The following is a 26065-nucleotide window of genomic DNA, read 5'->3' on the forward strand; positions in this document are numbered from 1 at the left end:
GATGTCGTGGGAGAGGCTCTGTACAGTAAAAGAGGATGGTGGGTTGGGATTCAAAAAACTTCAGAGTTTTAATATTGCCATGTTGGCGAAACAAGCCTGGAGGTTGATAAATAATACAAACCCCCTAGTTACTCGGCTTATGCGTGCTCGTTATTTCCCGAATACAGATTTTTTAAATGCGAAGTTAGGAGCAAACCCTAGTTTTGCGTGGAGGAGCATAGTTGAGGCGCAAGAGGTGGTCAAGCAAGGGTGTAGACGGAGAATAGGGGATGGATCGAGTACTAAGATTTGGCAAGTTCCTTGGTTGTTATGCCCAGAAAATGGCTTCTTGACGACTGAGATGCCAGAGGAACTGAAGCATGTAACTGTGCAAAATTTGTTAGATGAAAGTCGACAGAAATGGGACGAGGATGTGTTATCTGATATTCTGAATGAACGAGATAGGGATCTAATTCAGCAGATCCCATTGTCAGAACGGAGGAGGGATGATTCTTGGTTCTGGATGCTTGATGAGAAGGGTCAGTTTACTGTTAAAAGTTGTTACAGGAAGTTACGAGGAGAGGCTGAGTGTACGGATGGCGCATTCTGGAGAAAGCTATGGAGCCTTAAACTACCAGGTAAAGTGGTAAATCTAATCTGGAGAGCATGTAGAGACTGCTTACCTACAGCCTATGCCTTAGCGCAAAAAAGAGTGGAACTAAATACAGCATGTTCCTGGTGCCAAACTTTTGAAGAAGACAATGTTCATGCGCTATTCCAATGTTCTTTTGCTCGGGACGTGTGGGAGACTGCGGGCTTGAATAATCTGGTTGAGATACGGCCAAATGACACAACCCTGACAGTAATGAAACGAGTTTTTCACTCAGCTAGCATGGACCAGATTTTGATGGTTAGTATGCTCTGTTGGAATATTTGGCAGAGGAGGAATGATTGGTTATGGAACCATGTAAATGCCTCGTCCTTTGGTATACGATCGAGAGCGTGTAGTATGCTTGCTGAATGGAACCGAGCTCGAGAGATGAACCTCGCGACTAGAGGACAACAACAACCCGTGGTTCGAACGTGGTGCAAACCACCTGCACAATGGATAAAGGTTAATGTTGATGCGGCTTGTATACAGAACGCAGGCCAGGTGGGGGTAGGCTGTGTTGTTCGAGATGAGGAGGGAAACTTTCTGCGTGCCAGAAACTCCGTAGTGCAGGGCCGTTTCCAGCCACGAGAAGCTGAGGCTATTGGACTTAAGGAAGCTCTAATCTGGATGAAGAATTGGAGGACCAGGAAGTGCATCTTTGAGTGTGATGCTAAGCTTCTTGTCGACGCAGTTAATGGTGCTCGGGGTAACACTTATTTTCATGCAATGGTTGAGGATTGCATTGACATCCTAAAACACTTTGATGAAGTGTTAGTTTTGTTTGTGTTTAGGTCTGCGAATAGGGTAGCTCACGAGTTAGCAAAAGCTGCATATTCTATGTCAGGCCCGACGGAGTGGCTTTGTAATGCTCCGGATTTTATCATCTGTAACCTTGATTCTGATAAGTTTTAATGCAAGTGCGTTTATTTCAAAAAAAAAAAAACAAAATAAAATAAATTTGTGCACGCCGATTTCTTTTTTAAAAATCCTGTATAAAAGACTCTAGAATTTTAGGAAACCGAATGAGCCAAAAAGATCCACATCCTCTCTCTCTCTCTCTCTCGCTCTAAATCTCTCTCCCCAAAAATCTCTCCATGGCTCTCCTCCTCCGAAACACCCACCGCCTCACCCCCCTCTCCGCCTCCCTCCGCGCCGCCTCAATCCACTCCACGCTCCCCTCTCTCGCCGAGCAAACCCTAACAACACCCGCCCCATACGGCCGCGCGGGCCCACCCTCCACCACATCTCCCCCTCAGCTCTCCAAAGCGGCCGAGTTCGTCATCTCCAAAGTCGATGATCTGATGAATTGGGCCCGCCGCGGCTCGATTTGGCCCATGACCTTTGGCCTCGCGTGCTGCGCTGTGGAAATGATGCATACCGGTGCGGCCCGGTATGATTTGGATAGGTTTGGGATTATTTTCAGGCCTAGCCCTAGGCAGTCTGATTGTATGATCGTTGCCGGAACTCTTACCAATAAGATGGCTCCGGCTCTTCGCAAGTATGTCTTTCGCCTTTTCGTGTTTTTTCTTCGTTACTTTTTGTTGATTTGACTTATTTCCTCGTAATTTTGTTCATTATTGTATGTTTGTTGGAGCTTTTGCACGCGTTTGTAGGTAATCAGAGACGTGGATAGACGTAAAGAGTTAATTGGACATTAAATTGATCGTATGTATAGGTAATTAGAAACGTAGATAAGTGGACATTTAAATGGGAACGGAGATGGTAATGTTTGAATTTTTACGTGGCTTTTACTGTTGTGACTGTATTGTTTTGTATTGTTGTTGTGGATTGAGGAATGAAGATTGTATGATATTGTGTTTGTGTGCAGATTGGATAAATTAAGTAATAATGTTGCTATTATGTATTTGTTTTAAATACATTCGGATTATACTTTGGGATAGTTGGAATGCCCAAAATTCAGGTGTCTGACGTTGGTCAAATATGCTAGAAACTTTGGTGTCTATCTGGATTGAGGATTACTATAAATTAAAAAGAATATGTTTGAGGTACATATTTCTGTAGATTTTTAATACCTGTTATAATAGAATACTAGAGATTTTAGCTTCTAAGATCATGTTCGACCAATTTATACTACACACAACAAGGTTTGGGATGTGAACTGCAGTAGGGCCAGTACTAATACTAGTTGCAGATCAGCTGAATTAGGAAAACAGAGAAGAAGTGAGTTTGAAACCTTGAATGTACGCCACACAGTAGTTGTTTTCTTACAGTTATAAATAATGGAAATTAGGTCCTTATAAACCAACTGCAAAATGTGATGGCCACTGCATTTAGTTGCCGGAGGACAACAATCAAAGCCCCATCTCCTTTTATTCACAAGTGTAATTCAATTCTTTTGCGATAAAAGGTATGTGTCACTGTTTGTTTACACTAATTTTGTTGCGTCTCAAAACTGAGACTTGACATTTTTAGTGTTAAAATATTATTAGATAATTAGATAAGTTAAGACAGTTGGGTTGGTTATGTTTTTATTTATAAAACAAATTCACTGAATGAATTGTGTTGGTATTACACTTAAATATGTGTGTCACAAATTGCTAGCGTGCAAAGGTTTGGATATTAAAATTATTTCTCCCTCCTTTTCAATTGGGCTACAAGTGTAATAATGGTTTAGCTTTGTTTTTTCAGATGATCAAAACACTAGCACAGTCTTGCTCTTGCTAGCAAATGAATTATTATGAGAAAATAATGGACAATTCATTTTAACGTGTTACGGTGTTTGTGTCTATGCTACCTAGTTTTCACTACTATGATTATCTATATATTTCTCATGAAAATGAAAAATGTCATTTTCCAGTGGCGGAAACAATGGATTGGTGTGGAAGCTGTTTTATTGGTCTTAATAGTCGCTGCAATGTTTTCCTTTTAATCTACGAGGGATATGTAGGCATATAATATTATCTATTATAAAAAATCGTCGCCATATATGTTTCATATCTTCGATTACTGTTATATATGTGTAGTTATCTTGGTAGAACACAATGATGGTATATATATAATCTGCATAAGATAAATGTTTCTCTTTGTGCTTTTAATTGATTTTGGGTATAACACAATGTTGGTATAACTGTTTGCATCTCTTTATTTGATGTTTACTGGGATTGCTTGCAAGTTCTTGTTTGTATCTGGGGGTACCTACATAAATTGTGGTTTCTGAGTGCAAGATATACCAACGGATCTTTGGAGGGGGGGGGGGGGGGGGGGGGTTTACAGGATTCTTAGCAACAATTATTGTACTTCTATAAATAAATAGAGCTTTTGCAAATTAATATAAACTAGTGACATCTTATTTTATGAAGATTTTAACAGGTAATACTAATACTAGGTAACAATTTTTGGAATATCGTTAGGATTTTTGAAAGGTTTGAGGCAGTTTCTATGTGTGCGCGAGGCAGTCTTTTATTATATTTCAAACATAAGGGATTTAATATTTCTTGCCGGTGCGTGAGCCGTGAGGTACTTTATCTGGTTAATGCCATTGGGAACACCACTGATGTCATTCGGTGGTTTGGTAACGGAGCATGATGGTGATTAGTAAGAACTGTTAGGAAAGCCAAGTATGTACTCCCATAGAGGGGATGTGACTTGGTAAATCCTGGTAAAGATAAGCTAATAGTTTATTAATGTCGTGTGAATTGGTTGGTCTTTATAAAGAAAACCAAAGCCTAAATTAAGTGATATGTGTCTTGCATTGATTATGATTTCAGTTATGGTTTTCTCACAAAGATTCTTGTTTACCTCCAAGATGTTCTATTCAATTTTATAAGATGTGTAATGCTTTACGTGGAAATAAGAACTGGTAATTATGTTACTGAGAAGTGGAAACTAGTGTTTAAGAAGGCAGCATGTTGATTTCTATTACAGGGTTTATGATCAAATGCCAGAGCCGAGGTGGGTCATTTCTATGGGTAGTTGTGCAAACGGTGGTGGATACTACCATTACTCATATTCTGTTGTGCGAGGCTGTGATAGAATTGTCCCGGTCGACATCTATGTTCCTGGTTGTCCCCCAACGGCTGAAGCTCTACTGTATGGACTACTCCAGTTGCAGAAGAAGATCAACAGGCGCAAGGACTTCCTCACATGGTGGACCAAGTGAGACTTTGTAGTCTGTACACATGCTTGTGAGCAGCTTTGGCTATTTGCTTATGGATAAATAAACATAGCTTTCATCCTGGTTCAAGTATTGTACCAAGGAACATGTCTTTAAACCTTGTTTTACTGGATTCTAGAAGCTACTACTCGGGTATTGATGCAATGATGCTCCTTTTGCAATTTTTTTTTGTTTGTATGTCTTAGTTGTGGTCATATTCAGGCCTCAGACTGTATTGAATCTTTGTATGGTTTTGTATGCTATATGTAATACCTATGGTAACAGCTGGAGTTGCTTATAGTTTTCTCAATTTCGAAGGCTAATAAAATTTACTTGCTCTTCAAGCTCGGTGGTCAGCAAAATTGGATTGACCTAGTAAATGAAGTCATTCCTTACCTGATTCATAAACTTCTCATGTTTCCATAAGTGTCTGAATTGAACATTTGATTAAAATCATCGTCCCTATTAAAACTCTCGTTTTTGAGTTTTCCATCCATAATGTCATATGAAGGCAGTTCTCCGACAGGACAAACAAAAACAAAAGTCCCATTTATGTAATTAGTTCTACATAACCCCCACACAGAATTTTCAAATTTTCTGGCCGCCCATTCTTTATCGCTTTGGCACTTGAATATATGGCACAAAATAGTTATACTTGTATTCTGAAATCAATTAATAAATATACCTATTTTAAAATAGATGAAAATATGTACCAAAAACCAAATAGATGGCTCAGCATTAGTAGTTTCTGTTTTATCATACAATATACAACAGGAGGTTCCGACCAAATATACAATTTTTTTTATCACTAATCACAGAATTATAGTGTAATTGAAATATATCGCCACAGGGTTTCTGGAAGCTACATTTTACTTCAATTGTACTAGGACATCATTTTCAAAGTATAATGCATCCAAAATTAAAAATAAATTACATTTGATAATACATTAATACTCCAATATTTCTTCCTTGTCCCATCCCAACTTCTCCAATGAGATGAATGCCGTCGCCAACAAATAGTGCTTGATCTCTTAAACTCCATAGGGGACCCAAGCTTTGATGTGCAGATCAAACTTGTTTATACAAGGTATGTATGGAAAGGTGTTATGGTCCCTCTTACATGGTCGTGCCTAAAGCCAATATGCAGGATGAACTATAGTAAGGTCTCTGTTTACCTTGAAAACTATGATATCCACTTGCGAATTAGACAGTTGATCGAACCAGCTATATTCAACTACAAATAAACCAGGCACAAAATTAATAAATTTTCTAATCATCCATTATGTATCACCTTCGCGAAAAGTCTGGTCTGAGTGTCTGACAAATTCGGGTTCATCACAAGTGTTTAAATTTACACACTAAACTGACAATCTAATTTAGGGACTTGTAGTGAAAGGAGAGATTTAAAGGAAGTAGGCATGACATGTAGCACCAGACCACATGCTTTGACTCACGTAGATGTATAATATAACCAATTAGAATCATAACTACACTACTATAACCAGAAATATACATCTGTGAAGAGGGAAGGCAGATTTTGTATTATGCTTAATGGAAGAAGGTAACCCTAATATCTTTCTTTACATTTGATGGAAACTTAAAGTTGGGTACCTTCAACTTTCTCAGCATGTTAAACCAGTCTCTTAAACTTTCAGAAATCATAAACCACCCCTGAGGTTTCCAGAAATCACAAACTAGTCTGTGTACTTGCAGAAAACTAGTCCCTCACAGTTTCAGAAAATTACTGTGCCCTATGCTTCCAGAATTTGACATTTTGATCCTTTTAGTAAAATATAACTTCGAAGTTACAATGTTTTTAAAATAATTAAATTCTTTCTTTTAATTTAAATTAAAAATTCTTGGTAAATACATAAATTTTAATCCAAGTTATAAACAAAAAATTAAAATTTAAAATTACTCAAGGCAAATATGAAAAGTAAAAATATAATAATTAAGTTTGATCTTATCAGTAGCATCATGCAGAGTAATCCACCTTACAAAGGTCAACCAGAAAGAAACCCAAAAAAGCATGACTATGCAAATAATTGCCCCAACGGTTAACATTTATCATTTATTATTTATTTTCAACAGTCCACAAGACACAACTTCATCTACTTATCATTTATTTTCACCAGTTACCTAGAAAAGATTGGATCATAACCTGTGGCTCTATGAAGCACCTCTATGGCGCTAGGACGAGGAGTGACATTGCTGTGCATCTTAGCTATCTTCCAGTTTCTAGATATTACAATCCGTGTGTATTCATACAACTTAAACTATAAACAGATTTCTTATCTTAAAAGAAATCAAAAGAATTACACAATCAATGAACTATCATTCTTAAACAATGCATCTCGTAAGTATCATGCCAGAGTGAAAGGCTAAAATAAGAACGCTAGGAAAAAAACATTGTAGCAAAAACTAATACAAATCTAAAAGAAAACAAAGCTTATTACACAAAATTTACCTCATATACTTTGTGAGCATGTCCCTTTTTCATCTATAAGATTAAGCTTGCAAGTTGTTGATTCGCTCTGCAAGTTTAGCAGTTCTTGTCGGGCCTCTGCATCTTTTGGCAAATTTGAAATTTCAATTGATACATTTCGCAAAGAACTCCCATAACCTAGTAGGAATTTAACAAATGCCAACTCCTCATTTATTCCATTGAATTTTTTAATATGTACTGTTTTAAGATGTGCGGATAAGCATTCTGGAACACGTATTTGTGACCAGCCCCACGAGCGGTGAGAATAATCAGCAAATAAACGAGAAACAAGACCCTGCCAACAAGAGAGAGCAATGTGTTAAATTTTAAGTTCAGTGTCCTTGACAAATACGTCAAATCTCAATTTTTAAACTCACCTGCGGAAATTTAAGACTTTCAAGGTTCGGTGAGTTTTGAAGGAAGTTGTCCAGTAAAGTTTCATGACAGTAATCATCAATGTTAAGCACCAGCTCAGTTAAGTTATGGAATGCAGGGAACTCATAATGACCTATTATAAACTCATTTACATATCCAGGCGGATCAGGCCTGAGGACCTAAAAATAAGAAGGCGAAACATGATAATCACATAAATTCTGTGCAAAGATAAATTTAGTTCATGTAAGTTAAGTTTTAGGCATGACACTAACCCCCATGGTGCGATCTGACAAAGTCAGAAATTTGACATTATTAATCTTTTTAAGCAGCCCAAACATGCAATCAACTCCCCGTGGTATCCCATAATTATAGATGTCGATTTCAGCTATTTTGAGGAATGGCAAGTTCTCCTTGAACAAAATATCATTATCACCGTCTGTAAAAGAAAGAATTTCGAACTTCTCTAACCTCGGTGTATCAATCAAAATTCGAAGCACGAATTCTTCAACACATGAACCAAAATATGTCAACCTCTTCAATACAGACCCACAAATACTTAAAGAATTGCCCGTAAGCCCTTTACATTCTTCAATAGCCAAATCTTCAAGCACAGGACAGTTTAACAAAAGCTTCCCAAGTGACTCATAGCTCGAAAACGTAACACCGAGTAATCTAAGTACCCGAAGCCTCAAAAGCTTAACATTCTCCGGAATCTCAACTGACATTCTCCAACGGAGCCAAATAACTTCAACACCAGTGCACATGTAGAAAAAATCTTGGACCAATTCATACGAGTCTGGATACCCAAAACAAAGTTGTATCTCTTTCAAATCACGTCCAAGCGCATTCATAATCCACTCGTTAACACGGTCCCGGTAGTAATCTCCACCATAAAAGTATAACTGGAATTTAGCGATTTTCAAATCAATCGGCCTACGCATCAAAAATTTATCAACAAAGTCGGTGAAATGTGTGCGTGACTTCCTATAATTCCTAACATCAACAAAATCAAGATTCGGGAGCGACTCGCAGAGAGGCCTCCATCTTTTGGACAAGATACAAGTGCGCACAGCAGTTTCAATTGGAAGCAATGCAAGTATAGCGATGAGTAGTGAGTCAGGTAAATCACTGATTCTATCTACTTTACAGATATTCGCTAATTGTTTTGAAGTCGAATCCATAATATGATAACAATGAATTGCATAAAAAGTAGATATTAGAGATCAAAAGCTGGATGAGTACTGGAAGGAAGAGAGATTAATTACCAAATTCGATGCGCGAGAAGCGTTTCAGCTTACTTCACTAGACTGGGACTGACCTAAAACAATCAACAGTCTTTCTAGGTTTGCAACAGATTTTGAGCATGTTTGACCCGGATCAAAATTACCCGGAAAGACATAAGTTCAGACCACGTTTAGCCCAAAGAACTTTTTAATTGGCCGATACAGAGAGAATTTTGTTAACGAAATCGGAATTGATACATTTATCCCCAAATATAGTTTGGGAAGATATGATTGGTTCATCGTAAATTACTCAATTAAAATTAAAAAAATTGGAACATAATTCGAGGTATCTATAAAAAATGAATATGAAATAAATCTAATTTTGATTTTTGTAGTTACTCCCTCAGTTCTTCTCATTTCTTTACGTTAGTTTTTGGCACGTTTTTTACGACTCATTTAAAGTATAGTTTCATAATATATTTTTAAAAAAAAATTATCTGGATAAAAATTTGATGTTTAAATTTTTATTCAAAAAAAAAATTAAGAAAAAAATTATGAAACTATATTTTATAAGAGTTTCAAAATGCATGCAAACAGTGAACAATATACTTCTCCAAATCATTATCGAGACACTAAAAAACAAAGTAAAGATCCTTTTGTTTTGAGCCTTGACATTGCAATTAGGGACATAATTAGATGGCCTACATGTTCCACATAAAGAAGTCGAGCAAAAAAAAGAGATTGAGAGAGCATTTGGAGTAACGATATCTCGCAAAGAGCAGTGGAAGGCAAGTCTTCTTCATGCATTTCCGGTCTAGCCTTCTTCAAAGCAACTAATTGTCCAGAAACCTTGGCTCTGCTTTGTACACTTTTCTGTACGTTCCCTTCCCGATCTTTTCAAGCTTCTCGTATTTGTCTTTCATTTCAACTGATTATGATACAAATTCAGTATGTTTGTTTGTTTAGGTGTGGTGCGGAAGAGAGAGGCTCTATGATATAGAATGTGGAATCGCAGCTCATGTTATAAAATCGGAATTAATAAGATGTAAACAACCTGCATTGCAATAAAATGTTAGTTTTTGATTCGAGTATGTTTTTAGGTACTGTTTGGGCTTGCTGTTGCAGACACTGACAGCAACAGCAGTTTTTTGCTGAAAAGCAGGTGAAAAACTGTTTGGTAAATCCAAAAACAGCTTTTCTGAACAGCAGCTTTTAGCTGAAAAGCTGCTGTTAGAAAAAGCAAGTCCTCCCATGCTTTTGAAAAAAACTGCTTTTCAGCTTTTACAGAATGCTGTTATAAATTTCATTATAAAACCTTACCAAAAACATTATTTTTATTTATATTATAACTCAAAATAAGTAAATATCAAAAAATTACCAAACAGTTATCTGATTTCTACGACAGCACTTATTTTATCAGCACTTTTTCTGACAGCACAGCATTTTTTAACAGCACTCCCAAACATACCCTTAATTTGGGGGTTTTGAGTAGGATCTCGATTTGGTTTTTTTTTTTAAAGTTGTACTCTATGAAATTAGCGGGAGTTTAGGGATGATTATGTATGTTCAATTATACCTCTATATTCTGTTATAATTAACATGGCTTTGAATAGAAAAGGGACAACCAGTTGCAAAACGTGAGAGACCGGAAACTTGGAGTGCAACATTCAATGTTTTGAATAGTGAGATCAAATCAAAAAAGCATCCTAAGATGTTAGGTGCAAAATAGAATTTACCCGTATTTGATTCCACTTTAAATCTAAGCATAAAATCTGCTATAATAACAAACTATACTTTTTAATTTCATATTTAACAATAAATAGATCTAGGGTTTGTTACCTTAGCTTAAAAGAGATACCTTATTGCTTAAAGTGGAAAAGTGGATTATAAATTACTTGAACTTATAAGTTGTCGAAGTGTTTGCTTAAAATGGAAAAGTGGATTATAAACGACTTCAACTTATAAGTTATCGAAGTGTTTGGACAAAGTATGTGAAAAGAAGAGTTGTTGGAGATAGAAGTTACATATAGCAGCATCCAAGTTCTGCTCATAAAATTCAAAATAAGTACATACCGGCATTTTTTACCAAACAATCCTACAAAGTACAGTCATCTTATCCAAGGATAAAAACCCCAAGCAGTCCGCCAACCACCAACCTATCTAACGATAGCAATGGGCTTGCAGACTTATTAAAATGCCACTTACTGGTGGGTGTAGTAGGAGAAGTGCCACCAAATATTGCATTCAATCAAACTCTGCTACATTCAACTCTCCAATGTTCTGAACCCTGCGCAAGTAAGATTCGGCCTCAAATTTTAGTATGGAGATAAATAGATATATTTCTAAGCTGAAATCAATAGGTAAATATTTCTGTTTTAAAATATGTAAAAATTAACTATAGAGATAACTCAACAGTTAGCCTCTCCTGTTTCTGTTTCATTATACAACCGGAGGTTCCGACCAAAAATACAAGTTCTTTTAATCACTAATCACGGATTTAGAGTGTAATTAAATTAAATCGCCACTCTTCACAGTGTTTCTGAAAGGCTACATTTTACTTCAACTAAACTAGGACACCATTCTCAAAGGCATTAGATAATGCATCGAAGATCAAATTAATGTTAAATTACATTTAATAATACACTAATACTCCAATATTTCTTGCTTGTTCCATTCCAACTTTTCCAATGGAATGAATGCAGTCACCAACTAATAGTGCTTGATCTCTTAAACTCCGTAGGGGACCCAAGCTTTGATGTACTGATCAAACTTGTTTCTACAAGGTATGTATGGATAGGTATTACTGTCCCACTTACATGGTCGTGCCAAAAGCCAATATACAGGATGAACTATAGTAATGTCTATGTTTAACTTGAAAACTATGATATCCACTTGCAAATTAGACAGTTGATTGAACCAGCTGTATTCAGCTACACATAAACCAGCCAAAAAATTTATAAATTTTCTAATAATCCATTCTGTATTATCTTGGCGAAAAGTCTAGTCTGAGTGTCTGACAAATTCGGGTTCATCACAAGTGTTTTAAATTTACACACTACACTGACAATCTGATTTAGGGACTTGTGGTGAAGGCAGAGATCTAAAGGAAGTACGCAAGACATGTAGCACCAGACCACTTGCTTTGGCTCACGTAAATGTATAATATAACCAATTAGAATCATAACTATACTACTATAACCAGAATTACACATCTGTGAAGAGGGAGGGCAGAGTTTGTTTTATGCTTAATGGAAGAAGGTAACCCTAATATCTTTCTTTGCAGTTGATGGAAACATTAAAGTTGGATACCTTCAACTTTCTCAGCATGTTAAACCATTCTCTTAAGCTTTCAGATATCATAAACCAACCCTGAGGTTTCCAGAATTACGAACTAGTCTCTGTACTTCCAGAAAACTAGTCCCTCGCAGTTTCAAAAAAATTACTGGCAAATCCCTATGCTTCCAGAATTTAACATCTTGATCCATTTAGTAAAACTCAACTTAGAAGTTACAATTTTTTAAAACATTTAATCATCTTTTTAAATTAAACTAAACGTTCTTGGTAAATACATTAATTTTAGTTCAAGTTATAAACACAAAATTAAAGGGTTAATTATCAAATGGATCACTTATTCCAGCATAATGTATCATCCGCATCACTGCGAAATCTTTGGTCTCACATAAACCACTCAACAGACTAACGGTAGCATGCCGTTAAATCAAATTAAAAAATACGTTAAAGTTAACGTTTCACAAAAGATTTTATATCAATAAAACTACAAAATAAATAAATCAAATATAAAAAAATATGACAAAAAATTTTACTGTAATAAAGCTAGAAATTAGTATTAAGCTTTTAATTCATGTACAGGTCTAAAACCCCGAATACACTACTCACACTTATGTTTACAGGGGAATTAAGTTAAGTGGAATATACAGTCAGCAGAAGTAGTCGTTACTTTTCCACCTCAGCTCCCGTTAGTTTTTTTAATTTGATTTAACGGAATGCAACCGTTTGTTTGTTGAGTGATTTAAGTGAGACCGAAAATTTCGCAGTGATGCGGATGATACATTGGGCTGGAATAAATGATCCGGTTGATAATTAACCCCAAAATTAAAATTAAAAATTACTTAAAGCAATATAGAAAGTAAAATAAGAATATTAAAGTTCGATCTTATCAGTAGCATCACGCATAAGTAGCCCGACCTTACAAAAGTTAACGAGAAAGAAACCCAAAAAGCATAACTATGCAAATAATTGCCCCCACCAGTCCACAAGACACAACTACATCTACTTATCACTCATTTTCACCCGTAACCTAAGATTGGATCTTAACCTGTGGCTCTATGAAGCACCTCTATGGCTCTAGGACGAGGAGTGACATTGCTGTGCATCTTAGCTATCTTCCAGTTTCTAGATATTAGAATCCATGTGTATTCATACAATTTAAACTATAAACAGATTCCTTATCTAAAAAGAAAGCAAAGGAATTACACCATCAATGAACTATCATTCTTAAACAATGCATCTTGTTAATTTTCATGCCACAGTGAAAGGCTAAAATAACAATGCTGGGAGAAAAAACATTGTAGCAAAAACTAATAAAAAACTAAAAGAAAAACAGAGCTTATTACGAAAAATTTACCTCATACACTTTGTGATTATAAGGAGCACGTTCCATTTTCATCTATAAGACTAAGCTTGCAAGTTGTTGATTCGCTCTGTAAGTTTAACAGTTCTTGCCAGGCCTCGTCATCTTTTGACAAATTTGAAATTTCAATTGAAACATTTCGCAAAGCACTTCCATAAGCTAGCAGGTATTTAACAAATGCCAATTCCTCATCATATCCAGCGAAATTTTTAATATATACTGTTTTAAGATGTGCGGATAAGCATTCTGGAACACGTGATTGTGACCCGCCCCATGAGCAGCGAAAAGATTCATCAATGCAAACAAGACTCTGCCAACAAGAGAGAGCAAAGTGTTAAATTCTAAGTTCAGTGTCCTGCTTGACAAATACGTTAAATCTCAGTTTTTAAACTCACCTGCGGAAATACAAGACTTTCAAGGTTCGGTGAGTTTTGAAGGAAGTCATCCAGTAAAGTTTCATCAAAATAATCTAAAACATTAATTACCAACTCAGTCAAGTTATGAAATGGGGGAAACTCATAACGATCATCATCATCATCTGCCAGGCTGAGGATCTTCAAAATAAGAAGGCAAACCGTGATAGTCACATAAATTTGCAGCAAAGATAAAAATTAGTTCATGTAAGTTAAGATTTAGGCATGAGACTAACCTCCACAGTGTTATCTGACAAAGTCAAAATTTTGACATGATTAATCTGTTTAAGCAGCCCAAACACCCAATCAACTCCTTGTCCCATCTCATGAGCACATATGTCGATTTCAGCTATCTTGAGGAATGGCAAGTTCAACTTGAACAAAATATCATTATCACCGCCTGTGTAACAACCAATTTTGAGATTCTCTAATCTCGGTGTATCAATCAAAGTCCGAAGCACTTCATCATATGAAATAAGACAACATGACAACCTCTTTAATACAGGTCCACAAATACTTAAAGAGTTGCCCGTAAGCCATTCACAGTCAACAATTTTCAAATCTTCAAGCACAGGACAGTTTAACAAAAGCTTCCCAACTGACTCATAGCTCGAAATTGTTACATTGTTGAAGCCTAGCACCCGAAGCCTCGGAAGCGGAACATTCTCCGGAATCTCAACTGATATTTTCCCACTGAGTAGAAGAACTTCAACACTAGTACACATGTTAAAAAAATTCTTGGACCAATTTATACAAGTCTGGAAACGAAACAATAAGTCTATCTCTTTCAAATCACGTCCAAGCGCATTCATAATCCACTCATTAACACGGTCCCGGTAGTAATCTCCACGATAACAATCTAACCGGAATTTAGCAATTTTCAAATCATTCGGCCTACGCATCAAAAATCTATCAACAAAGTCGGTGAAATGTCTGCCTGGATTCCTATAATCAGAAAATTCAAGATTCGGGAGTGACTCGCAGAGAGGCCTCCATCTTTTGGACAAGATACAAGTGCGCACAGCAGTTTCAATTGGAAGCAGTGCAAGTATAGCGATGAGTAGCGAGTCAGGTAAATCACTGATTCTATCTGCCTTACAAATATTCGCTAATTTTTTTGAAGTTGAATCCATGACACGACACGATTGAATTAGGCAAAAAGTGGATTTCAGAAGGAAACGAAGAGAGATTAATTACCAAATTCGATGGGCGAGAAACGTTTCAGCTTACTCCAGGAGACTCTGGGACAGCGATGAAACAATTTATCTGAGTTAGGTATTGTATAAAAAGAAACAAATCCAACAATATCGCGGTTATTATCTAAATCCGTAGCACATTTCCATATTTTTTTGTCATTACCTAATTAAGGTAAATTTATTTTCCTATTTTCTTTTTTGTTTATTTTTTCTTTTTTAATCTTTTCCTCCGGATGTCCCTCTCTTTACACCCATCCCTTCTATTGAAATAATAACAATGAACAAAAATTGGATTGTTATAGGAGTTAAACATTAAAAATAGATTTTTTAAATCGCTAGAACACATTGTTTTATCTATCTATGTATTTGGGTATATTATAAATCCAGAACAATGCTAACTCATCAATTCACCTAATTCAAATCAATTCCACATATTTAATATATTGACATGTCAGGAATCTTCCCATATTTATCTAAAAATATCAATTTTAATTAATACAAATAAATCAGCCTTAAATTTAAATAATCTCAAGGGAGTTAGGTCAATTGTCATCTAAACAATAATTTCTCAAATTGAATCTCCCTAATTCAAGAGATATTGCAATAACTATTTACCATAATTATATCATTTTTGATTATTTTTTTTGAATTTTGAATTTGTGCTAAAAATATAACTGCTAAAGGAATTCAGAGTTGTGTCATTGGCTCAATGATGAATATTCATGCTTTTCAATATATTTATTTAATTGCTTATTGCTTATAAGATAATTTTTATTAGATTAATATTTAGATTAGTTATAAAAACAAAATCAAATTATTCATTTGTTTAGAAAAACAGAAAAGAAGTGAGCTCTTGATTTTTTACGTTGAACGATACCTTTACTTATTCTATTATAATCGACAAAAAATAAAGTTTAAATTGAGTCAGATCACTCATCGATGTCTGATTGAGTCATAAACCCAAAAAAAATAAAATCGAATGACCTGTCGTGTGCACCAACCTTTCCATTGGTTAAGGATGAGAATAACCGATTCAACTACTCTTTTAGGCTCCTTTCCTTTCTGCTTCCATATGATCTTGTTTCTATTTTTCCACAAAGACCAACATATCATGCTTATAACGCTCGCTTCGTTTGCTGTAAATCTTTGTAACTCCCCTTCCATCCACTCAGCAACAGTCGGAGGCTACTTGTTGAATATTCATATATCAAGCTCTATGTCAGTATAAGTCGCGAATTCACAATTGATCAAAACATGAAAATCATTTTCATCTGTCAGATTGCACACTGGACAATGGACATAGTGCGCTCACTTGCACTCTTTTCAAGCATAACTAATCTTTTGTAGGTAAAATATCCGATGAAGGTGTTTTACTTTTGTCAAGGAACCAGTTACTATAAAACCTCGGGATCTTATATTCTAACATTCCCCCTCACTCGAGAACCCATTTATGCCTGAGCTCTGATACCATGTCAAGGAACCAGTTACTCTAAAACCTCAAGGTATTAGAGAATGGCCCTTTCGGGATCTTATATTCTAACAACTTTTAATGGAATTTTTAGGTTCAACTAGTGAAAAAAGCCGCGCTTCGCGGCGGCGTTATGAAATTTTTATAAATCTAGACAAAAAATTGTTTAAGCTACTTTCCCGTCAAACATAACACTAATAAAAAAATTATTATTATTTAGATAAAAATTAATTTGGGCCGCCCTCCCCTGAAACACAATACTTATAAATAATCATTTTTATAAATTTTGATATGAAATAATATTATAATTACATAAAAGTTATTTTGAGTTGTGTTCCCGTTAAACATATCTTCAATATATCTTATCGAAAATAAGAATTGTATATATTACTTTACATATCTTAAATATAAATTGTATTTTATCAATTATTATTAGTTTGAATAAATATAATCCTATTCTTTTAGGATTACTAAATAAAAAAAGAATCGTATCATCTTTAGAATTAAATAAGAAAAGAATTGTAGTACTTTTAGAATTCTTGTACCTGATTTTTTGAATTACAATTATATTTTCTCTCCGAAATTCAAGAAAAGTCAGAAGACTGAATCGAACAATCCTAGATACGCCCGCATCCTACTTTATATATATACTAGTGAAAAAAGCCACGCTTCACGGCGGCGTCATGAATTTTTTATAAATTTAGACAAAAAATTGTTTTAGCTGCTTTCCCGTCAAACATAATATTAATAAAAAAATTATTATTATTTAGATAAAATTTAATTTGGGCCGCCCTCCCCTTAAACACAATACTAATAAATAATCTTTTTTTATAAATTTTGATATGAAATAATATTACAATTCCATAAAAGTTATTTTCAGTCGTGTTCTCGTTCGCGGCGGGGTTACGAATTTTTTATAAATTTAGACAAAAAATTGTTTTAGCTGCTTTCCTGTCAAACATAATACTAATAGAAAATTTATTATTATTTAGGTAAAATTTAATTTGGGCCGCCCTCCCCTTAAACACAATACTAATAAATAATCTTTTTTTATAAATTTTGATACGAAATAATATTATAATTCCATAAAAGTTATTTTCAGTCGTGTTCCCGTTAAACATATCTTCAATATATCTTATCGAAAATAAGAATTGTATATATTATTTTACATATTTTAAATATAAATTGTGTTTTAACTATTATTATTAGTTTGAATAAATATAATTCTATTTCTTTTAGAATTACTAAATAAGAAAAGAATTGTATCATTTTTAGAATTCAATAAGTAATACTATTCTATCATATTTAGAATTTAATAAGAAATACCAAATAAGAAAAGAACGGTATCAATTCAATAAGAAAAGAATTGTATTACCTTCAGAATTCTTGGACCTGATTTTTTGAATTATAATATTTTTTCTCCAAAATTTAAGAAAAATCAGAAGACTGAATCGAGCAATTCTAGATATGCCCGCATTCTACTTTATATATATATATATTGATTGATTGATGATTGATTGATGATGAATTATAATTGTAACATAAAAATTATTTTGAGTCATCTTTCCGTTAAACATATCACAAATAAAAAATATTATAATTAGTATAAAAATTTGTTTAAGTAGTTATCCTGTCGAACACAATACTAATAATAAAATTAGTTTGAACCTCCTTCCCGTCAAAGACAATATTAATCCATAATTATTGTTTTTATGATAAAATTAAATACTATAATTTAGATCAAAATTAGTTTGAGCCGCTCTCTTATCAAACACAATACCAATAACAAAACATTATAATTTAGATATTAGTTTGAGTCGCCTTACTGTCAAACACATACTAATAAAAATTATTCAAATTATGATAAAATTAAAGATTATAATTTGACAAAAACTATTTTGAATTGTGGTCCCGTTTTAACAAAAATATATATTATAACATAGATAAAAAAATTATTTTAGCCACTTTCTCGTCAAACATAATACTAATAGAAAATTTATTATTATTTAGATAAAAATTAGTTTGGGCCGCCTCCCGTGCCCGTCAAACACAATACTAATTAACATTATCTTAAAATCAATATATGATTCCTATTTTATATGTATTATTTTATATGTTAATTATTTTTATTTTTTTGACTCCTTTTATTAGTTTAAAATTATTATTCTTTTATGGTTCTAATATTTTTGGTATTAGTTTTTTAGTGATTATTATCTTTACAATCCTTTATTTTCTATTCGAAATTTAAGAAAATTATAAGACTAAATCGGAAATAAAAATTGTACGTATTACCTTACAAATCTTAAATATAAATTGTATTTTATCTATGATTATTAGTTTAAATATATATAATCATATTACTTTTGGCATTCCTAAATAATAAAAAAATTGTATTACCTCTAGAATTCGAAAAAAAAATTGTATTAACTTTTGGAATCATTCAAGTTGATTTTTTAAATTATAACTATAATTGGATAAAAATTATTTTGAACTGTGGTACCATTTTAAAAAACAAATATTATAACATAGATAAAAAATTATATTAGCCACTAACCCGTCAAACATAATACTAATAGAAAATTTATTATTATTTAAATAAAAATTGGTTTGGGCCGCCTCCCGTGCCCGTCAAACGCAATACTAATCAAGAATCATTAACATTATTATAAAATCAATATATATATTTCCTATTTTATATATCCTATTTTTTTTGTTAATTATTTTTATTTTATGATTCCTATTTATTACTTAAAAATTATTACTCTTTTATGGTTCTAATTTTTTTGCTATTAGTGTTTTTTAATGATTATTATCTTTGCAATCCTTTATTTTCTATACGAAATTTTAAAAAAAATTATAAGACTAAATTAATAATAAAAATTATACATATTACCTTACAAATCTTAAATATAAATTGTATTTTATCTGTGATTTTTAGTTTAAATAAATATAATCCTACTCTTTTTAGGATAACTAAATAAGAAAAGAATTGTATTATTTTTAGAATTCAAAAGGAAAAGAATTGTATTAACTTTTGGAATCTTTGAACCTGATTTTTTAAACATAATCCTATTTCTTTTAGGATTACTAAATAAGAAAAGAATTGTGTCATCTTTAGAATTCAATAAGAAATATCAAATAAAAAAGAAAAGAATAGTCCTATTTCTTTTAGGATTATTAAATAAAAAAAGAATTGTGTCATCTTTAGATTTCAATAAAAATATTAAATAAAAAAGAAAAGAATTGTATCATCTTTAGTATTCAATAAGAAAAGAATTGTATCACCTTTAGAATTCTTAAACATGATTTTTTGAATTATAACTATATTTTCTATTCGAAATTTAAGAAAAATCAGAAGACTGAATCGAGCAATTCTAGAGACGCCCGCATCCTCCTTTATATATATATATTGACTAGTGAAAAAAGCCGCGCTTCGCAGCGGCGTTATGAATTTTTTATAAATTTAGACAAAAAATTGTTTTAGCTACTTTTCCGTCAAACATGATACTAATAAAAACATATTATTATTTAAAACATATTATTATTTAGGTAAAAATTAATTTGGGCCGCCCTCCCCTTAAACACAATACTAATAAATAATCTTTTTTTATAAATTTTGATACGAAATAATATTATAATTCCATAGAAATTATTTTTAGTCGTGTTCCCGTTAAACATATCTTCAATATATCTTATCGAAAATAAGAATTGTATATATTACTTTACATATTTTAAATATAAATTGTATTTTATCTATTATTATTAGTTTGAATAAATATAATCCTATTTCTTTTAGGATTATTAAATAAGAAAAGAATTGTATCATCTTTAGAATTCAATAAGAAATATTATTGTATCATCTTTAGAATTTAATAAGAAATACCAAATAAGAAAAGAACTGTATCATCTTTAGAATTAAATAAGAAAGAATTGTATTACTTTACAAATTCTTGGACTTGATTTTTTGAATTATAATTATATTTTATCTCCGAAATTCAAGAAAATTTAGAAGACTGAATCGAACAATTCTAGACACGCCCGCATTCTCCTTTATATATATATATTGATTGATTGATTGATAGCTTCCTGCAGAACCCTGAGTTTGCACTAGCAGTATGCTGATCTCTTTGTTCACTTATTGCTCCATATACACTTTAAACGGCACAGTGCCTTCATTTTCTCCCTCCTCCAATACCAAGTACCATCAGACACGACCCGAACCCGACTCGAACACGATCCGAACCCGCAACCTGATTTACTGAGACAAAACCCGAAAGTGACCTGAAAATCACCCGTTTGACACGAAATGGACCCGACATGACCCGAAATTAGAATTTCATTTCTAATAACTTCAATTTTCAGTTTTATTCAATTTTAAGTGATTTTAGTTTGACCCGAAATCGACCCGATTGCTGACACGAACACAACTCGTTATCCGAAACTGTCACCCCTACATTAGGTTAGGGCATTCGCTATTAAACATGTCATTCGCCAGATATAGCCCACTCATTACCATCCGGAGACATCAAAGATGTTGCCAATTGTTCTGAATTTATTGAAATTGATATTATTAAAATATGATAAAGTTTGAAGTAGATTTTTTGGAATATGAACACATTTAAAATTTTATTGGCGTGAGCGGGCGATATTCTGCTACTACTTGAAGTTCAATGCGATGTTAAAATAGTTACTACACCTGTGATATAGCATCAATTATAGAAAAAGAGACTAATACAAATAGAATTAAAAATTGTTAAACTTCATTCTATACTTCGAACCAATTATAAATATAATTATGATGCCACATGGGCATCCATGTGTATTCATACTATTTTAACTAGAAACAGATTCCTTATCTAAAAAGAAAGAAAAATAATTACACAATCAATAAACTATCATTCTTAAACAATGCATCTTGTTAATATTCATGCCACATGAAAGGCTAAAATAACAATGCTGGTAGAAAAAACATTGTAGCAAAAACTAATAGAAAAACAGAGCTTATTACAGAAAGTTTACCTCATAGACTTTGTGATAAACTAATAATAAAGAGCATGTCTCATTTTTATCTATAATCTTAAGCTTGCAAGTTGTTAATTCGCTCTGTAAGTTTAACAGTTCTTGCCAGGCCTCTGCATCTATTGACAAATTTGAAATTTCAATTGCTACATATCGCAAAGCACTCCCATAAGCCAGCAGGCATTTAACAAATGCCAATTCATCATATATTCCATGGAATGTTCTAATATATACTGTTTTAAGATGTGTGGATAAGCATTTTGGAACACGTGATTGTGACCAACCCCATGAGCTGCGAAAAGATTCATGAAAACAACTAGAAACAAGACCCTGCCGACAAGAGAGAGCAAAGTGTTAAATTCTAAGTTCAGTGTCCTTGACAAATACGTCAAATCTCAGTTTTTAAACTCACCTGCGGAAATTTAAGACTTTCAAGGTTCGGTGAGTTTTGAAGGAAGTCATCCAGTAAAGTTTCATGAAAACACTCATTAACATTAATTACCAGCTCAGTCAAGTTATGAAATGGAGGAAACTCATAATGACCATTATCATCATATGCTAGGCTGAGGATCTTCAAAATAAGAAGGCAAACCGTTATAGTCACATAAATTTGCAGCAAAGATAAAAATTAGTTCATGTAAGTAAAGATTTAGGCATGAGACTAACCTCCACAGTGCTATCTGGCAAAGTCAAAATTTTGACATGATTAATCTGTTTAAGCAGCCCAAACACGCAATCAACTCCTTTTCCCATCTCATCCCAGATGTCGATTTCAGCTATCTTGAGGAATGGCAAGTTCAACTTGAACAAAATATCATTATCACCGCCTGTGTAACAACCAATTTTGAGATTCTCTAATCTCGGTGTATCAATCAAAGTCCGAAGCACTTCATCATATGAAATAAGACAACATGACAACCTCTTCAATACAGGTCCACAAATACTTAAAGAGTTGCCCGTAAGCCATTCACAGTCGACAATTATCAAATCTTCAAGCACGGGACAGTTTAACAAAAGCTTCCCAATTGACTCATAGCTCGAAATTGTAACATGGTCGAAGCCAAGCACCCGAAGCCTTGAAAGCGTAACATTCTCCCGAATCTCAACTGATATTTTCCCACTGAGTAGAAGAACTTCAACACTAGTACACATGTCAAAATATATCTTGGACCAATTCATACAAGTCTGGGAACCAAAAAATAAGTGCATCTCTTTCAAATCACGTCCAAGCGCATTCATAATCCACTCATTAACACGGTCCCGGTAGTAATCTCCACGATAACACTCTAACAAGAATTTGGCAATTTTCAAATTATTCGGCCTACGCATCAAAAATTTATCAACAAAGTCGATGAAATGTATGCCTGGATTCCTACCATCAGTAAAATCAAGATTCGGGAGTGACTCGCAGAGAGGTCTCCATCTTTTGGACAAGATACAAGTGCGCACGGCAGGTTTAATTGGAAGCAATGCAAGTATAGCGATGAGTAGTGAGTCAGGTAAATCACTGATTCTATCTACCTCACAAATATTCGCTAATTTTTTTGAAGTCGAATTCATGATATGATACCAATGAATTACACTGGAAGCTGATAATTAGAGATTAAAAGCTTATGGGAAGGAAGAGAGATTAGTTACCAAATTCGATGTGCGAGAAACGTTTCGGCTTACTCCAATAGATTGTACAGCGATGAAACACCGAAAAAATCAATACTAACGAATTCAAACTCTATCTCTAATGAGCAGAACCTTCACGAATATCTTATGCTCGGAATGGCTCCAAAATCCCCATTTTCTAGAGAGAGAGAGTAAGAGAGAGGCATAGGGGTTGGAGAGAGAGAGGGGAGACGAGGGTTGACGGTTTTGTTTCATTATTTGTTTTGTTTGTTTTCTTCACTTTCTACTCCCTCTGTACCAGTCAATTGTATACGTTTTTTTTCGTTTTTTTTCATTGCTCGACACGCTTTTAAGGCTCTTATAAAACATAGTTCTACAACTTATTTTTAAGATTTTCCTTTTTTTGTACAAAAATATAAATGTTATACTTTTATAAAAAAAAAAAATCTTAAAAATAATTTACTGAACTATAATATATTGAAGCATTAAAGTCCGTGACGCGTCCCCGTCCCCCAATGTATACTATTGACCGGGACGGAGGGAGTAGTAATTTAAGAAAAAGAAATTGTAATATAATTGCTTTAAGGTTTGGGTAACATGTGATTTATATTTTAAATTTTAATAATTATGATATTTTTATTAATAAATAATTATGAGATTTTAGCAGGTACGACTAAAATCATTTGGCTATCCAACTTTAAATCAATTTTCCAACCCATCCGTATCCTCAATCTGGAATTTTATTTCCGATCATCATTTTCAATGGAAAATAGTTATAATCGTAGGTATTCGAAAATTTTTAAAATTTTTAAATAATATTATAATATATTTAATATTATAAATTTTAGTTTAAATTATATTAATAAGTCACGTAATATTTTCTATATTTTTATATAACATTTTAAATATTTAATTCAAATTAATATTTATTTATAATAAATTTTATTTTAATTAATTTGTATTAGAAAAAAACATTTAAATAATAAATGAGATTTTTAATTAAATATCAAAATATAATATGGTTATAGTTAATATTTATAAAATATTAATATATAAATATAATATTTATATTAAATATGAAAACCGGGGAGTTTCGGTACTGACGGGGAGACTCTAATCTTCGAACCCGTCCCGTCCCGATCCACGAATTTTTTATAAAACATTTTCCGTCTCATCACGTATCAAAAAAATCCCAGATTCTCCTACTCAAAATGGGGCAGCGGATCAGGGTCATGCCCATCCCTAAATTTTAGCGAATTATGTACATTTTATGTTAAGAATTCATGGATTATGATAAGATCCAAAAAGAAAAATATATATCAAACAATTCCATGGAAGTTATCATTTTATAAAATTCATAAAAATCATCAATATTCTCTTTCAAAAAAAAAAAAAAAAATCATCAATATTCGATATCATCATATTTTAATAATTTTTAAACTTCGAGGCGATGTTAATATAGTTATTACTCCTGTAATGTAGCATCAATTATGGACTAATATAATATTAAAGAATGTGTTAAAATTGAAATTTTATAAACTTCATTTTATATTCAAAATCACTTATAAGTTTAATTATAATTGTCACTTAGGGATTTAAGACGACAATTGGAGAGTAATGAATATAAAAATAAATTTGATTTAGATTTTTATAGTTATATAATATCTATTATGAGTTTAATTAGTTTTGTATTTATTTGATATTATTTTAAAATCATATACTGAAACACAAAATCTACTTAAGTAACAAAATATATTTTTAAAATATCATATTATTAACGATAGTTATATCTAATCTAACATAGCAATGGCTTATTAAACTGCTAAATTCTGAGTTTCTAGTGGGTGTGGCAGGAAAACTGCCACCCAATATTGCATTCATATCTACATTCAAGCATGATCGAGTCAAGATTAGCTAAAGAGAAAACTCTAACATTTATCATCTGTAGTTGTTTCTATTTCGTCATTCAACAGGATTTCATCATTCAACGTCGACCAAAAAATACAAGTTCTTTTTAAATCATAGTGTAATTGAATTAAATCGCCACTCTTCATAGTGTTTCTGAAGATACACCCCCATTCTCAAAGCATTAAATAATAAATAATGCATCGAAGATCAAAATAATACAGTATTAAATTACATTTAATAATAAACTAATACTCCAATATTTCTTGTTGGTTCCATCCCAACTTTTCTGATGGAATAAATGTTGTGGCCAATAAATAGTGCTTGATCAAACTCCATAGGGGAATCCAAGCTTTGATATGCTGATCAAACTTGTTTATACAAGGTATGTATGGATAGGTGTTATGGTCCCTCTTACATGGTCGTGCCAAGCCAATATACAGGATGAAAGCAAGGTCTCCGTTTAACTTGAAAACTATGATATCAACTTGCGAAACAGACAGTTAACAAACCATCTGTGTTCAGCTACAAATAAACCAGGGACAAAATTAATAAATTTTCGAATCATACATTCTGTATCACCTTGGCGAAAAGTCTGGTCTGAGTGTCTGACAAATTCAGGTTCATCACAAGTGTTTGAATTTACAACCTAAACTGACAGAGGCGGATCTTAGAAGGGGCAAGAGGGGGCAACTGACCCCCCTTAATTTTTTTGTTTGTTAATATTATACATATTTTTAGGTTGTAAAATTGAAATTGACTCCCCTTAATTTTTTTGTGACCCCTTTTAAATTTTTTTACAAAAAAATTGACCCTCCTTAACTTTATAGTCAGATCCGCCACTGGCACCAGACCACTTGCTTTGATTCACGGAGATAAATAACCAATTAGAATCATAACTATCTATATATCCATTTATCTATATTATACTATTATAACCAGAATTACACATCTGTGAAGTGGGAGGG

The 26065-nt window shown here is 33.1% G+C and overlaps 4 protein-coding genes across 9 annotated transcripts; 1 reads left to right on the top strand and 3 right to left on the bottom strand.

Annotated features, from left to right (window-relative positions):
- The first annotated feature begins 1643 nt into the window (after positions 1-1643).
- Positions 1644-5055, top strand: LOC108196316 (NADH dehydrogenase [ubiquinone] iron-sulfur protein 7, mitochondrial). The gene is made up of 2 exons (XM_017363585.2): positions 1644-2129; positions 4517-5055. Exons 1-2 carry the CDS (start codon positions 1726-1728, stop codon positions 4749-4751), a joined length of 639 nt encoding a protein of 212 aa, XP_017219074.1. The 5' UTR covers positions 1644-1725; the 3' UTR covers positions 4752-5055.
- Positions 5056-5453: 398 nt separating this feature from the next.
- Positions 5454-9078, bottom strand: LOC108209350 (FBD-associated F-box protein At4g10400). 6 transcript variants are annotated; one of them, XR_010288196.1, is made up of 5 exons: positions 7878-9078; positions 7608-7784; positions 7213-7525; positions 5921-5979; positions 5454-5818 (listed from the first exon to the last, which is right to left on the bottom strand). XR_010288196.1 is itself a non-coding variant. In XM_064086064.1 (5 exons), exons 2-4 carry the CDS (start codon positions 8544-8546, stop codon positions 7214-7216), a joined length of 1158 nt encoding a protein of 385 aa, XP_063942134.1. In that variant the 5' UTR covers positions 8547-8649; positions 8871-9077; the 3' UTR covers positions 5454-5979; position 7213. The 6 variants fall into 6 exon arrangements, 5 of the variants coding, with proteins under 5 accessions (XP_063942134.1, XP_017235952.1, XP_017235887.1 ...); XM_064086064.1 differs by having other exon boundaries at positions 5454-5979; positions 7878-8649; positions 8871-9077; XM_017380463.2 differs by having other exon boundaries at positions 5454-5979; positions 7878-8507; positions 8871-9076.
- Positions 9079-10768: 1690 nt separating this feature from the next.
- On the bottom strand, positions 10769-15179 carry LOC108209048 (F-box/LRR-repeat protein At4g14103). Its single transcript, XM_017379757.2, has 4 exons — positions 14129-15179; positions 13875-14033; positions 13474-13789; positions 10769-11115 (listed from the first exon to the last, which is right to left on the bottom strand). The coding sequence occupies exons 1-3, from the start codon at positions 15023-15025 to the stop codon at positions 13490-13492; spliced, it is 1356 nt and encodes a 451-aa protein (XP_017235246.1). The 5' UTR covers positions 15026-15179; the 3' UTR covers positions 10769-11115; positions 13474-13489.
- Positions 15180-21439: 6260 nt separating this feature from the next.
- LOC108209101 (F-box/LRR-repeat protein At4g14103-like) lies at positions 21440-23423 on the bottom strand. The gene is made up of 3 exons (XM_017379849.2): positions 22242-23423; positions 21988-22146; positions 21440-21905 (listed from the first exon to the last, which is right to left on the bottom strand). The coding sequence occupies exons 1-3, from the start codon at positions 23133-23135 to the stop codon at positions 21561-21563; spliced, it is 1398 nt and encodes a 465-aa protein (XP_017235338.1). The 5' UTR covers positions 23136-23423; the 3' UTR covers positions 21440-21560.
- Positions 23424-26065: the final 2642 nt, after the last annotated feature.

This window comes from Daucus carota, chromosome 1, assembly GCF_001625215.2.
Source record: "Daucus carota subsp. sativus chromosome 1, DH1 v3.0, whole genome shotgun sequence".
Lineage (NCBI taxonomy): Eukaryota > Viridiplantae > Streptophyta > Magnoliopsida > Apiales > Apiaceae > Daucus > Daucus carota.